Source organism: Scophthalmus maximus, chromosome 2, assembly GCF_022379125.1.
Source record: "Scophthalmus maximus strain ysfricsl-2021 chromosome 2, ASM2237912v1, whole genome shotgun sequence".
NCBI lineage: Eukaryota > Metazoa > Chordata > Actinopteri > Pleuronectiformes > Scophthalmidae > Scophthalmus > Scophthalmus maximus.
This window is the reverse complement of record NC_061516.1, coordinates 184,669-199,766: the sequence shown is the minus strand read 5'-3', so window position 1 is coordinate 199,766 and position 15,098 is coordinate 184,669. Positions and strand designations below refer to the sequence as shown.

The 15,098-nt window shown below is 43.6% G+C and overlaps 1 protein-coding gene across 3 annotated transcripts in view; it reads right to left on the bottom strand.

Annotated features, from left to right (window-relative positions):
* Nucleotides 1-126: 126 nt before the first annotated feature.
* The window catches only part of kirrel1a (kirre like nephrin family adhesion molecule 1a), a 29,130-nt gene continuing 14,158 nt past the window's right edge, over nt 127-15,098 (bottom strand). Inside the window, exons 2-15 of one of the 3 annotated variants that reach the window (XM_035626487.2) lie at nt 14,725-14,874; nt 12,164-12,313; nt 11,896-12,053; nt 11,659-11,809; nt 11,262-11,367; nt 10,904-11,052; nt 10,567-10,694; nt 9,466-9,592; nt 9,092-9,192; nt 6,433-6,649; nt 6,249-6,353; nt 5,874-6,001; nt 5,475-5,588; nt 127-2,649 (exon numbers count right to left, since the gene is read on the bottom strand). In XM_035626487.2, coding sequence (XP_035482380.1) covers nt 1,987-2,649; nt 5,475-5,588; nt 5,874-6,001; nt 6,249-6,353; nt 6,433-6,649; nt 9,092-9,192; nt 9,466-9,592; nt 10,567-10,694; nt 10,904-11,052; nt 11,262-11,367; nt 11,659-11,809; nt 11,896-12,053; nt 12,164-12,313; nt 14,725-14,874 — 2,447 coding nt within the window. In that variant the 3' untranslated portion in view covers nt 127-1,986. Of the gene's footprint in view, nt 2,650-5,474; nt 5,589-5,873; nt 6,002-6,245; nt 6,354-6,432; nt 6,650-9,091; nt 9,193-9,465; nt 9,593-10,566; nt 10,695-10,903; nt 11,053-11,261; nt 11,368-11,658; nt 11,810-11,895; nt 12,054-12,163; nt 12,314-14,724; nt 14,875-15,098 lie in introns of all 3 variants that reach the window. The other 2 variants (XM_035626486.2, XM_035626488.2) reach the window with 2 other exon arrangements.

Here is a 15,098-nt window from a genome sequence, read left to right as displayed (position 1 = left end):
GTAGTCTATACTGTAAATTTGACATTCACAAACAATCAGAATATTAGAAACTTATATAATTTGTTTAATAAGAAAACGTGTGTAAGAAAACTAAAGAGACTCAGAGAAAGACAACAAACACATCACTTTATAAAAAACAGTGCTTTTATTTATGTAATACTGTGGAAAAATAATTACATACCATTTTTAAAAAATATTGAAGATAATGAAATTAAAAAATGAGAGTTTAACGTTCGTCGTACATCTTTTGAACAGTTTTCTCTGCTACGAAGAACAGTACAATAAGATAAACATTGGATTTTCCTAAATTCAAAGACACAATAATACAGGATACAGTCCTACCAGAGGTATAAAAGTACTGTAACAGGATTGTGAGAGAAATGATATGGACATATACAGAAACACACACCTGCACACTTGGACACACACACACACACACACACAAACGTACTGTATACATATTAACATGCATACAACAGTCCTTCCCATACACACACGCAGTCATTCCCGCATCTATACAAACACACTGTACAAATCGATGTGTGTGTCCCTCTTGGTCTCTCCCTTGCACTCGCACTCGCAGTCACACACTACTACATGTCAATATTGTGGACAAGCCTTCAATGAACCTCCCCATACACATTCTCCTCTGGCCGTTTTGGCAGACAGACGATGAGGAATGATTCAAAAATGGAAATGTATGACATGTTCCCCTATAAGGCCACTCAGTTCTCAACCCAACATCTGTGTTTTTCTCCCTGTCCGCACCAGGCTTGTAGTTAAGAGCTCAGAGAAAAAATGCTGACAGAAAAATGTCTGGGAATGACTCAAGGCCCCGAGCCTGGCGTGTAAAGCGTCAGTTGCCAATAGAAGGAGCTTCTCCTGCATATGCATGGTCTAAGGTGAAGAAAAAACATGAACACTTGGCACTAGGTTTCTTTCATACACTGATATACGCTTCGGATGCAAAATTGCGCCCTGATTTCAGGCTCCGTTGTTGGCACAAGACTTCACTCTCGGTGGGCTTTTCACTCAGGGAAAAACGCCCGAGTTATGTGCACTCACGCTCAAAACTTTTGGTCCATACATACACATTACATGTTTTACATTGACAAAAATAATTCTGTAATGTTAAAAAATAGAATACAAAGCTCTAGTTGCTGTGCAAATAAAAAGAGGACATTACACAGAGATAGATAAGGGACGTCCAAGCACGAATACTGTAGATGCAGTGCAAAAGGATGATAGCCCTCCCAAACCCGACCCCCTGGCCCCAACACACTCCTCCATGCTGCCTAAAAGGCATGGTGGCATGTACCACTGTACAGAAGGGCCTTCTGGGATACTAAATATATGTGCTCTATGATCACTGGATAAGACAACCAGCAGAATGAGAAAATTAAAATTGAAAATGGCGGCCAGAAATGACTTCCATTGGTTGAGGTTTTTCTCCGAACCATCTTTGACAGTCAGTCAGTTTGCCTTAAGAGGTTCACTCTCATCATTTACAAAGTCGATTCATAGCAAAGGCTATGGGCTCCAAAGATCTGCGATCTCTCCTCCTCTCTCTGGTTCTTGTTTTCTTTCCCAGTCTTGATTGTGACTTGCGCCGTCCGCTCTTTCAGAGCTCAGATATATAAACACATCGGGAGTGAGGGAATTCAAAATTGTGTGGAATTTCCCTTCCCTGTCTCACTAAAACTCCCTCTTCTCTGCCCGTCTTTTTTTTTTCTTCCTCCCTCTGCACCTCTGCGTTTCTCATACCCTGCCTGTCTCACGGGCATGGTCTTCTGACTCCGTGCATGGGTGTGTGTGATGTTTTTTTTTTTGTGTCCTGTAGTGGTGTATGTATTCAGTAGGGTGTGTTAGCGTGTGAAAATGTGCATGTAAATCTGTGATTGTGTGTGTTTTTTTAGAAGTGACGCTATTTATAAGATGCTTCCTCATGCTCAGCTAAGACTGTGAGGTGGTTTATGCATCTCCGTCTCACACGTGAGTCTGCATCCTCTGTGTGTGTCTGCTATGGGAGTAGTCGGAGTGTTGCGAGGTGTAGGAGAAGCGAGTGGAGCTGCCATATTTCCCTAGTCCAGTCTCTGATCCCGAGGGAGCTGGGCCCCCCGGGACAACCCCAACAGCAGGGGCCGCCACCCCAGATCCCACCCCGTACATCTCATAGGATGGGCCGGCCTCCAGCGGGGCCAAGCTGGATGGGGCGAAACCCATGCGATAGGTCTGGTAATGGGAGGGGTATCCGTAGTTGTCGTAGGCCAGCTGAGAATTGGACTCCAGGAGGCTGCAGTCCCCTGGGAAGTCGCTGGCTGCGGGGACGGGGTTGGCAGGGGGCTGCTGGCTCTGGCCCCCACGGGTGAAGGTGTTGAACTGGGCGTAGCTGATGTGGGACAGTCTGGATGGGGGTCGGGGATCGTAGCAGGCCTGGGGCCGGCCGGGGGAAGTAAGGGGTCCAGGGGGACCGGGGGCACCTCCGCTGGCCGTGGCTCCTGAGCCGCCAGCGCTGCTGCTGATAGATGCAGCTCCCCCTGGTGTTCCTGTTGGGGAGCGGTAGTCAGAGTAGTGCATGGTGGAGCGGGAGGCAGGGCGGCCTTCATCATGGGTGGAGGCTCGCACGTTGTAGTAGCCATTGGTGGGGTCCTAAAGAAAGAGAAACACAAGAGAGAGTATGATGAGGGTTATGGTGAAAATAATCTCATATGCCAGTGTATAAATTCTTAAAGGATTCTCGTCTGATCCCCTCAGAGAAATCCTCTCTCTCTTATAGAAGGTCAGAGGTCAGGGTGAATTGTAGGCCTCGAGCTGGTCAGCATCCAGCTCCAGATTCATTAAGACTGAGCTGTGAGCGCAGTCGGCTCTTTTTTCGTGACTCAGTTGCTTGAGAACAGAGTTTTAGTCCATTTCAGAAATCTATGCAAATCAATCAGAGAAAACAGGCAAACAGCTACTACATGAGCAAATTACAAGTACAGTAACACTAAAACTGTATGAGTATTCCACCGAGACTGGCATCATGGAGTACCCTCTGAACTGATGTGTTGGTAAAAAATTCAAGTTACAGAAGCAAAAAAGACTGGTGTCTTAATTCTCTCCACCATACTGATTCACAATACATACATTTATTGTATAGTATATACAACTCTTCTTCTTAGACTGTTTTTGCAGTTAGTACACAAGAAATTAATGTACTGTACTGTTGGTACTAACAGGAAATAAGACAAGAATTTGTGGAAGTGCATTTCAGTCAAACTGTAAATTTGGAAGAGCACTGTCCAATAACTGTACAATGGGAAAACAAAAGAAAATTTGTTTTATATGTTCATGGGGCTGTCACACCAACATCTACAGGCTGAGAGCAGCTCCCCATTTTTCTTTTGGATCCAACACAAGCACACTCAAGACTTTTTAGTATAACTTCAGTGTCCGTTGTGAGCAAACTAACACACTCAAGACCTGCTTTGATATGTTACATTATATAGTATGGAATTAAAACAGGTTTAATTTTTTTTTAACAAGAGAAACCTGAGATATAGATAAGTAAATTCAAATTCTACTCCAGGCCTACTCAGCAGAGTGGATCCCTGCCAGCACCCAGGTTGTATGGGTGGAGGAAAGAAACTCTCCCTGCTCACTGCATCTCCTGCTGAATGCTCGAATGTTACTTTTCTGACATAATTCTACCATCGCATTGCCTCACGTGGTCCCAGACCTCTCCCCCCAACCAACTTTGCTTCACTGCCTTGCGGCAGCGGGAAAGAAAGAAACAGTCTGACTGAGGCTGTTGTCGGGGTGATCTAACCATCTCCTGGGGTGGATTCATGTCTGTATTTGGCGGCTTTATGCATGAAAATACATTCATCACCTCAGCACAACCCCAGTGTCAAAGAGCATAAATGATTCATGCCAGCTGAATGGGCAGAATACACCTGAACTTCTTTTGTTCTTTTTCAATTTTGATTCTTTGCCGTCTTTAAATATCTTGAAGATGAGTGAGCCAGTTGCCTCACAGTTTGCCTGAGAGAGAGAGGGGCACCAAGGAGATCCAGAAATTAAATAATGGCTGACCAAACTGCAAAATGTTTTTCGTCCTATATATCCTTCCTCTGTTATTCTCATAGATATTTAGTAACATTCTTAAAGATCTAAGCAGACCACCAGCACCTGGAACACAACACATCTATTGTGAAAATACAGTGAACTCTTCTTTAGCTGGTTTTGTTGATGAGTCCGAATGACAAACTGGCTCAAAATTCGAATAACCCCTACTTTTTAAAAATATTTATTAGGTTTTTCTCTTTCTGCTGGACACAGACCAGTTACCCAGAGAAAACAAAGCAGCTGATGAAAAATCCCATCATACAGTAAAATGAAGAGAACTTAAGGAGAGAAAAGCGGTACATCTGTTCTGAGAGGCAATATTGTCAATATGGAGCAATAATAATAATAAGTCATATCACTGTGCATACACTGCACATTAAAATAGCTACAAGATGAAAACATGCCCATGTCAGTCAAATGAGGGGCAATGGAAAAAACTTTAAAAGTCCATTTCATCATAATCATTATCATCATCAGCTCAGCTTTAAAACATTGTGACGAAAGACTTGTGGAATTAAAACGTTTTATGAGGTATTTCATGTGGTTAATGAGCCACAGGTGCTAGACAATAACAATAACCTTTGAAGAGAAATGATATGAAAGAAGAAAAGTCAAGTTATCAATAAAAAAAAAACAACTGTATGTATTTAATTGTTCATATTTAGAGTTTAGATGCACTGGGAGTCCGCTACTTCTTTGATCCCATGTCCTTGTGAAGTCTGCAGTTTAAAAAAATTGAATGCAGAATATTCTATATGCACGTGACGCTCTCTAGGGTTTCGAATGGATTTTTTGGGGATTGTCAAATTAAACTTCAGCTTCACAGAAAACATTAGGTGTTATCATTAAACCTTTAGCAAGAAGGTCGTGAAATTGCAACAAACATTCTTTCCAAAAGGAAAAATCCATACTTCCTTATACCACCAATGGTAGAGGACTGATCACCTTTATTATGGCAGTGTTGATACAAGATGCTGCAATCAATCAACTGACTCATTTGGGATCATATAATAATGAATGAGCATTTGTATGCAAGTATGCATTTCCTCTGAGTCTATTTTTTTCCAGCCTGGTCAGATACTCTGCGTGTCATCCTAGGGGATATCAACACAGACCGTCACTCAGAATTCCAGTGTCACTAATGATGAGGGTGTTTTCAGACCCGTGAGGTGAAATTCTCCAAAATTAACAAAATTTGTGTGTATTTTTCAAGCTATCTGTGATTGTCACTGTTCTCAGTATATTCTCATACATACAGAGTCTTTTAGCAGGAAAAAAAAAATGTCGGCCTGTTTAGATTTTGAGGAGTATCTGCCTCCCACGGGAATTGATGGTAATTTGTGATTCTGGCGTCCATGTGATCTCACCTTTAGGTCGTATTCCTGGCGGGTGTCCAGGGTGTCACTGCGGAGGTCGGACTTGAGCTCTATGTCATCTTTAAATGGCTGATTGGAGGGAGAGAAGGACACAGAGGGGAGAAACTAAACCGTCAAACAACGAAAGAAAAAAATGAAAGAAAAAAAACATAGGAGAAGGTAGAAACAAAACAGAAGAGGGAAGGAAAGCAACAGAGTATGACGGGAGAAGAGAAAATGGAATTTAAAAGTGTTAAAAAAGGAGCGATAACAGGGGAAGGCATTTAGTTTGTTTAAAGTCAGATGGTGTAGTGCAGGGAGAGGTTGCTGAGTAAATCTGAGGTTTTTCCTACGACTACAGGCTGTGTAAACAGTGTCCGGCACAAGCACACACATCCCGCGGCTGCTCACCGAGTACATGGCCTTGACCATGCGCGAAGCCGTGGACACGCTGCCGGAGTCCTCCTCCAAGCTGTGGGTCTCCTTGTTTATCGTCTCCACCTTGATGTCTGGCTTACCCAGAGTGACCCCACGCCGACCTAGTAGGAAAATACGGAAAAGGTTGAATACAGCTGGATGCACGTTTTCACGAGCTGAAGGAGCAAGTTCAGGGGGTGGGGGGGGGGCACGTATCCATATAGTGAGGAGGAAGTTGTAGGTTTGCAGCAAGGCCTTGTGATTGGTATTTAAACTCATAATCCTCCAAAGAAAAATAATCCAAAATTCTGCTGTACTTGCAGGTGGCAGATCGTTTTTACATTGCGTGTGGAGGATATGACTCACTGCCTTTGCGCTGCCGGTAGAAGATAAGAACGAGGACCAGCAGAAAGATGAACAAGAGGATGGTAGAGCCCACCGTCCCTCCAGCGATTATACCCACTGGGACCTCCTCTGAAATGAAGGTGAAAGAAATAGTGAGACTTGGAGATTGTAAGAATATATCAAATGCATGATAAGAAACGACACACACCAGTCTCCTCCAGAGAGATGATCATGGTGCCGGGGCCGAAAGAGTTCCACGCCGTGCAGTTGTAGGTGGACAGGAAGTCGGACTCCATCACGTTGTTGATGGTGAGGGTGGAGAGGACGCCGCCGCCCTCAGCCGCCGATTTGCTCTGCTCCACTGTGTACCTCTCCAGGAGCGTCCCCTTCTCCTTCTCCCACACGTTCTCCTTCCACGCCCACACCTGCAGCACACACGCGCACAGACGGCCATATTTGATTCCATCACAATTAATTGTAGTTATTTGGAATACATTTATTATTTTCAATTATGTTAGGAAATTCCATTCCATTATATATTTATATTCATTATACAGATATTCATATCAGATAACCCCTTCTTATTTACTAGGCTCTAGCTGTTAAACGTATTTTCAAGATTCCACTCTACCAGTAAAACTAATCCACTTTAAAACAGCGCTGAAACGACCACATGCTCAAATACTGTACACGGTAAATAATCAAATCACCACAGTCAAGTTACTGTATATCATCCAGTATTGTATACAAAAATGTACTACAATCAACATGCCTACATGTAACCCTTTTCATGGCATGTTATGAAAGCATCTGAAGAGAATTTGCAAATGATGTGACAACAATGTGTTGCTTCTCAGCCCTTAATGGAGGGGGGGGTCATAATGCCGACTCGTAACTGAACTGGGAGATACCACAAATGTTTCACTCAGCGAAGTCTAAGAATTCTTAATGCTGCTGTCCCACATTTAATGCAGGACTGGGAAATTTTATGCAGGTGTTTTTGATGGAATCCTAACTGTTTCTTCGAGGGGATATCTTCAAACTTACATATTGGATTTTTTTTAAAGTAATAGTTCAGCATTTTGGGAGATACTCTATGCTCATTTGGCTTCTTGTTGAGGGTTAGATAAGGAGATTGATACCAATCTCAGGTTTGTAAGCTAAATATGATGGAGACAGTCTGTCTCTGTATGAAACGAAAATAAATCCACCTATCAGCACCTCTACAGGTGCTGCAAAGAGCCAGTCTGCCAGGCAGTAGCTCTATATTTACCACACATACACAAAAATGTGTACGTTTTAAAGTGAAATCCATCTATCTGGTGAACTTTGTTGGCAATTTATGAGGCTAGATCTATAAGAACTTTATGCTCTTGTAAACAATTGTGTTCTGTAGTCTTACAAAATATATATGTGTTGTATGGACACTGACCTCCACCCACATACAACCAAAAAAAGGGGGGATTAGCTTCTTCTGAAAATATCATTCTTTGCATTAAAATAATAACAGCACAGAAAGATTAACTAAAATGAACAATTCATTAAAACTAACAGATATTTAAATTGGTACTTGCAGGATGGTTTAGGAAAAGTAGCAATTTGTATAAAGTTATGAAGAGATTATTTCCTGTGGATATTGCAATATATGTTGTGATTTTTTCTCATATTTCTTTTATTTCCTTCCCATAATTCACGATCACAACAACAGTCGTTCAGGGTTCTGATGGCATCAGTCACCGCAGCTCAATTACTGCTTGAGCTTGAGCACCCCTAAATATGGGCTAGAGGCGCCTATGCTATCGATTCTTGCATCTTCATGGTTGAATGCACTTATTGTAAGTCGTTTTGGACAAAAGCGTCTGCTAAAAGAATGTAATATAAATGTAATGCGAAAGGCCAAATTAAAAAATATATATATATATTTTAAACATATCAAACTATTTGATTAAGGGTTTGAAATACTTCCTTATATTACATTGACCAATATAATATTCAGGAAAAGGCCATCAGTGGCCATATATATATGTCTAACTTGAACACACAATAGAAGTGCATGACAGAAGAAAACAACATCAAGTACGCACTTGCATGTAAACGGACACATTGCCTGATTTCCTCGAACCAGCAACAGTTTGTATGTTTGGTGAAGTTGACCAAGCTGGCGAGATTCTTGCACATTCTCCGAGTCTAAAGCCACTAAAAGCAGCTCTATTATTCAGCATTGAAGTACTGTACTGTAAGGCGAATTAATTATGCATATGCCCACATGTTCCCATAATGTGCCCACTTATTTCCAGAGGAGAAGCTCCTCGGCTGAGGCGTTTACTGGGACAACTGTTCCTCTCCAGTCCTTTATATTTTATAATTCTTTTTTTGTCCCAACCTCTGCCTACTCACATTAGGAGCGCGCCCTGCAAGTCAGGACGGATCATTCACAAAGACGGAGCCGAGGAGCCACTGTAACCGCGTCGCGCGATACAGCCGAGTGGAGAAAAGCATCTGAGTCGATTTCTGACGCAGGAGCTAAAAGCGGACCGGCTTAGTGTTAGTGTTGGTTTGTTTATGTGATGGGATGGAGGAACATTCTCAAGTGTGAGTCACCGCTCAAAAAGAAAAGGGGACAGCGCCTAAAAGCATTTACCGTGCGGGAGTGCAGCCATTTAGGAGCAAGAGGTCACAGTAACAGTAAAACACAAATGGCTGTAAGACTAAAAGGTACAACCTTGTGCTCTTTGTGACCAAAGCTTTTCCTTGCTCTGCAGTTTTTGTCTGAATAATTGACGCCGGGCAAAAATTTTGAATTAACAAAAGAGGATTTGGTGCTCGAATTATTTTTTTTTTTTACATTTTCTTATCTTTGCACTTACAATCTTATCTGGCGGAGGGGTGCTTGCTATGAAGCACTTCACCTCTCCTCTTTCCCCTCTCACTGCATACTGGACTGGATCACTGGAGATGATGGGAGGACCTGCATTGGTCAAAATGACAGGACACTTGAGTGCATGTCATGTCAAGAGAAATTACACGTAGAATACAACAAAATGCTAAAGTCATATTCAAGCTATTTATTTTTCTTCTTAAAGACGTTGACCATAATCTTACCAGGCCTGCTCAAGTAAAAATAAATGGCCTTCACTTTGGACATTCATTTTGCAATAACTGACAAGCTGACCTTTGAAAGAACAAGATTTTCATCTACACAGTGATACATTATAATTATGTGGATGTTACAGTATCTGACCGTTGACTGTGAGCGTGACCTCAGTCTCTCCCACACCAATCCGTGGGACGATGGCCTTACAGACGTACTGGCCGGCGTCCGCCTGGCTCACCGACTTCAGATACAGCTGGTTGCTGTTACTTAGGACCTGTGGGGGAGTGAAATGAAGAAAAAAAAAACATAAACAAGGAAAATCTGCTAAACAGCAGGAGGTGATAAACAAAAAAAAAAGGTTAGTAGAAGAGAGGCAAATGCACAAGTGTACCTCCACTCCTATATACTTTATGATGATTTTATGCTGCATGTTTGAAAGTCTGGCCTTATCTCAGTGTGTTCTTCTGCTCTGACCCCACAGTAACTGGCTGACAATGCAGACCTGCACATCTGCTTTTAACCCATCACAAAGGGCTTGCAGTTGCCTAGCAACCACATGCATCAGATAATTAGCTGAATATGTAGCTAAATATGTAAACCAGCTAACGAGAGGAAAAATACCTGAACCAGACAGATTATAGAGATGAAGGCGAAGGCCACATCGGTCCACAACGTTCGGAATGTAAGCTTAATATATTTCAATAAAGCTACATTTGCGACAAGTGCCAATGTTTACGTACACCTGCTGGACATTTCTTCTGTAACACAATAGATGTGAACAATAATTTTAAACTGAACTGGCTAAAAAGTGGTTTTACCAAACCCAATTTTCAATTGAACTCAAAAGTACCCCCAGGGGCTAAAGGGAAAGAGTGAAATACACTTCATTGTGTCCTTGGCTAGATGAGAAGAGTGAAAATGGTTGTTCATGTATGATGTCCTCTTATGTCATGTTAAGTCCCGGTATACTTTCCGCCCTCTGTTTCTTCAGTAACATTCAAATTTGGGAGGATAGAAGGACTGTATTAGCCGGAGAATTCATCAAATCCAATCTTAATTGATAGGAAAAACACCAGTGAAAAAGAAAAAATTTAAAAGTGATAGGCAGAAAGAGGAGAGAAATCTAGGTGTGCAGATGAGATCATGCTCCGTCTGCTTTTGCAAACACACTAAGAGAAAGTGTGAACTGTAAAAAAAAAACAGCGAGAATATAAGAACATGGTAAGAAGCATGGCCTCAGCTTCTTACCATGTTTGAGCCCTTTTTAAACCAGGTGAGTGTGAGCGGAGGGTTTCCTGCCCACTTGCAGTTGAGGCTGACGTCGGAGTCGACATCGACTGTTTTAGGCTGCGGCTCCACCAACAGGATCGGACCGACTGGAGACAAAGAGAGAGAGAGAGATGGAGAGGGCTGTCCTTTTTGTTGCGTTTGAGTAATAATGCAGCGGGACTAAAGGGGAGATGCCGCTCTGAGAAAAGGAAACAAAACAGTGGTGTGCTTTATCCCCTCTGACTCCAGACTGCAGTGGAATGAAGTGGGCCTCCGAGTGAGCGAACGAGGCTAAATGAGTTGCTGTGTGACTCACAGTGGACGTCGACCAGGATGCTGACGTTGGTCTTCCCCACAGCGTTGAAAACTAGACAGGAGACGGGCTCGGTGAAGAAGGAGTGGTCCGCCTTGGTGGTGAACACACTCTCCCTGGCACCCTGCAGCACCACGCCACCCTTAGCCCACCTGGGATTTAAACAGACACTACATTATATGCACCAAAAAAAACTAAATTTCATGTACTGGAAGCTAGATTTAACAATATACACAATAAAGTAACAACCATTGTCTTTTTTAAGTGGAACACTGCATTTCTGTCATACAATGTGAACAGGGTAACTGTCACTTTAAGGGGCCCAGTGAAAATGAGAGAGTGTCTTTGTGTGGAAGCGGACCTGTAGCCCATTATAGGAGGGTTGGCGTGGGCCTGGCAGGTGAAGGTGACTCTTTCCCCCTCCAGGACAGAGCGAGGCTCAATGGACAAGGTCACTGTCGGTTGATCTAGAGGAGAGAGAGAGAGAGAGAGAAAGAGAGAGAGAGAGAGAGTCACATAAAACAGCCTTACCACATCTAATGCATGCAGCAATCTGCAGGATAGTCTGATGCAAAATGGCTGCCATGCATTAGTAAAAGCTAGAAAAATATTTAGCATCTGAAAAAACAACAACCATATACCTATATAATTTATGGTAGCATATGCATGAAAAAGTATAGTATAGATATTTTTTTAAACAATAGTTTGTAGGTTAAAACGCTGAGTGCGTATTTGAGACTAAGAGCAGTGTTGCTTACGGTGGACATTGAGGGTGACAGTTGTGATTTTGCCCATGGGAATAGCCAGGTTGGTGGCCACGCAGCTGTAGTTCCTCCCGGTGTCGGTGTCGACAGGCTGGACGGGCAGGTAGCTACGAGTGGTCACTCTCTTCCTGTCTGAAAGCACCTCCTGATGAAGGTTTAGAAACACCGCTCATTAATGTGTGAGTTCAGTGGGTCTGGGCATGTGTGTGGCTTTCTTCTTATGAGGCTTACAGTAGCGCTGGCAGCCCCGTCCACAGGCAGACCGTCTTTGAGCCACTCGATCATAGAAGGCGGCTTCGCCCCTCGAGACACGCAGCTCAAGTTGTAGGACTCGCCCGCATTCAGCAGCACCTCCGGACCCCCATCAATCACTGGGTCATCTGGGGGAACTGGAGCAGGAGAGAGGGCGGCATTAGAAAGCACAGACACACTCTGCCCGTTTTGCACGCTGTATGTAGAGTAGACGTATGCACAGGCGTACAGACGCGCAAAAACGTACTGAGGACTGTGAGTTTGGCCCTCCTGGACCTCAGCGCGGCATCGGGGGCCTGACACTCATACAGGGAGTCATCAGATAGGTCAGCTGACAGGATCTCCAGGTTGTACTGGCCCAACTCCTGCACACGCAACACACGGTACCTGGGCCAGGCTGGGGAGCACAGAGAGGACATAGCAGATGAAGGGTTAAATAAACACACATCTTAATAAGATCCACTTACACATCAGGCCTTCAGGATTTAAAAGCTATCAATCTACAAGTTACATTTCCTAAGACGCTGATTAAGATGCCACACTATTTTTCTAAATGCCAATGCTGGCTGAAGGTGAATCCATGTCACCGTATCTATATATCCTCACTACTGATTCGTGGGGGGGGGATAAAGTCTGTTGCCGTTCGTGCCGGCAAGAAAAGTCTGATTGTGTCACACAAAAAAACACCAAAGTCTGACCCTTCCTCCATCAGGCAAAATGACACCAGACAGATGCAGGGCCACATGATGCGACAGATGCGCACAAACGCATGACCAAACATACATGTTCACGCAGCACAATGTGCACAAACACACACACAACACAGCCCCTCCGATTCTCGGTTCCCTTCCCCCATCCCACCAGACAGCCCAGCTGTGTAACTGCTGTACATTCTCACCATTAGGTGGCATTCATGCTCTCTTTCACCAGCAAGGGGGTGTGAGGGGGTGTGGGGGGGGGGGGGGGGTGAATGCATTATGACAACAACGTTTTAGAGGACTCAAATAGACTCCAGTCCATGGTGAACAATTCATGTTTGCTGCCCAGATGTAGATTGCATGTGAAAATCTTTGCTGCCGTTTCCAATGTCGAGCCTCCAAACTGAGCTGTGCTGCTTGCCTAACCTTGTGTGTCCTTGTTTCTGCATGCGTGTGTGCGTGTGTGTATGCCTTGTATATACGTGCATTTGCATGTGAAATGTGGAGGGCGAGAGAGCGCATGAAAAGACCAGAGAGAGCGGGAGGGAGGGGAGAGGGGCAGAGCAGGGGGACAGAGCCTCACACACAAACATACACAGGCACCCACTGAGTGTATGTGTGCATGAAGCGGCCAGTGTTCATTCACATGTTTTTATTTGAAAGCTTTGGCTTGAAGCACTAGACCATTACAGTAACAATATGATTAAAAGAAGGGGGGGGACAGAAAGAATGGTGAGAAGGAGAGGTTGAAAGAAAGAGGAGAGTCCAATGAAGGCAACGCAGTGGCAGAGATAGACAAGATGGAGAAGTTTAATGAACAGTAGATGACAGAAGAAGCGGAGGAAAACGAGAAAGAGAAAAAACAATAAAAAAGAAGCTAATACTATATATATATATATATATATATATATATATATATAGTATTAGCTTTTATTATTATTATATTATATTTAGTTGGTGAATCATATCCTTCATTGAAAATCAGTCGGTATCAGCCACTGCTCTCACGACAAAGGTGATGATGTGATGCTCCTTCACCAAGTCGAAGGGTGTCAGTGTGTAAAATGTGCCCGCGGAGGCTCGGAATTACCCATCAAGCATTTGACGATATGTGCGGGAGGTATAGCCAAATTTAACAACAAGCTAAATAAGTGTATCACACTCTGATGCAATGGGGTAGCTGCTGTAGCAGTTTAGCTGTCTTCAAGTATTGCATTGCAGCCTCTATCATCTCTTTTGGGAGAAAAAAAAAGAAGAAAAAAACGCAACTAAAGCAATCAGCAGCAAAAATGATATTGCAGTCAGCATGCATTAGCCACCACCGTTACAAACAGAGTGTGTATTAAGACTCTACAATGCTGTTTAAGAGATTTGCTTTGTTAGTATTTGGAAAATAGAGTATTGCGAATGCAAGAAAGAGCACAGATAGCTGTCTCAGAAAAACCTCTGCAAAATGATTTGCTTGATGAACAGACACTTTTCTTACGCACTAAGTCAAATGTTGGATGGTAACGTAAAGCCTGGCAGGTCTATAATGCTGTGGCAAGAAAAAATGGTGACAGGTAAAGTAACTATTCTACCTCACGTCTATATACATATTTATACGTTCATTCCATCATTCCAGCTCAGTTATACTTGATCATCTAAAACCAGAAAGCCCTGCCAGACAAGATGTCAGACTGTCCCCACCAAATGTGCTTGTTTGAATTGATTCTGAACTGGGTTTTTGATCACTATTTTTCAGTAGGTCAGGTATGGTTCGCATGTTGGCAATCTCAACTCATCTACTCTCCCGTGCAGTTCGGCCTATGGGTAGCTGGCAGTTGTGTGGTTACTGTGACAATAAATATGCTGAAGAGTTTACCATTAAGTTCAAAGTGCCAATGTACCCAGAAAATACATTTTATACATACAGTATCCTCCCTCTGCACTCCTTCAAATGGGCTACTGTATGCCAAGTTGGCTAAACGGGTAGCTGTTTTTGCAATTGCGGTGCTGAGCACCGGGAAGAACTCAAGACGTTTGCAAAAATTTCAACTCTGCTCCTCTTGGCTGCTCCGACCCAAACACACAGGGAAGGGAGGCCTGAGGAGGCTTCTCGGCGTCTCACCCCGCAGGTCCTCTCCGATGCCCAGGGCCAGGCCATCTTTGGTCCACTGAACGATGCCCGAGTAGTTGAAGACAACGCAAGACAGGATCACCCTCTGGCCCCGCACCACCGACTGGTCTGCCGGCTCCTGAGAGAACCTCGCCGTCCACACTGGAGGTTGAGAGAGAGAGGGAGGTAGAGAGGAAGGGATTGGGAGAGAAAAGAGAGGGATACGTTCAGAGGTCTCTCTCATTTCCGCTGCGTACACGCTGCGGGCGAGCCACTGTAAAATAAACCCCGGCCCCGGTTATAGCATGTTATTTTATCCGTGGTTTTATGGTTAATTGATCAGAAAAGCACGTGCCCCCCGGCAGCAATGGAATGCCACGATTTGC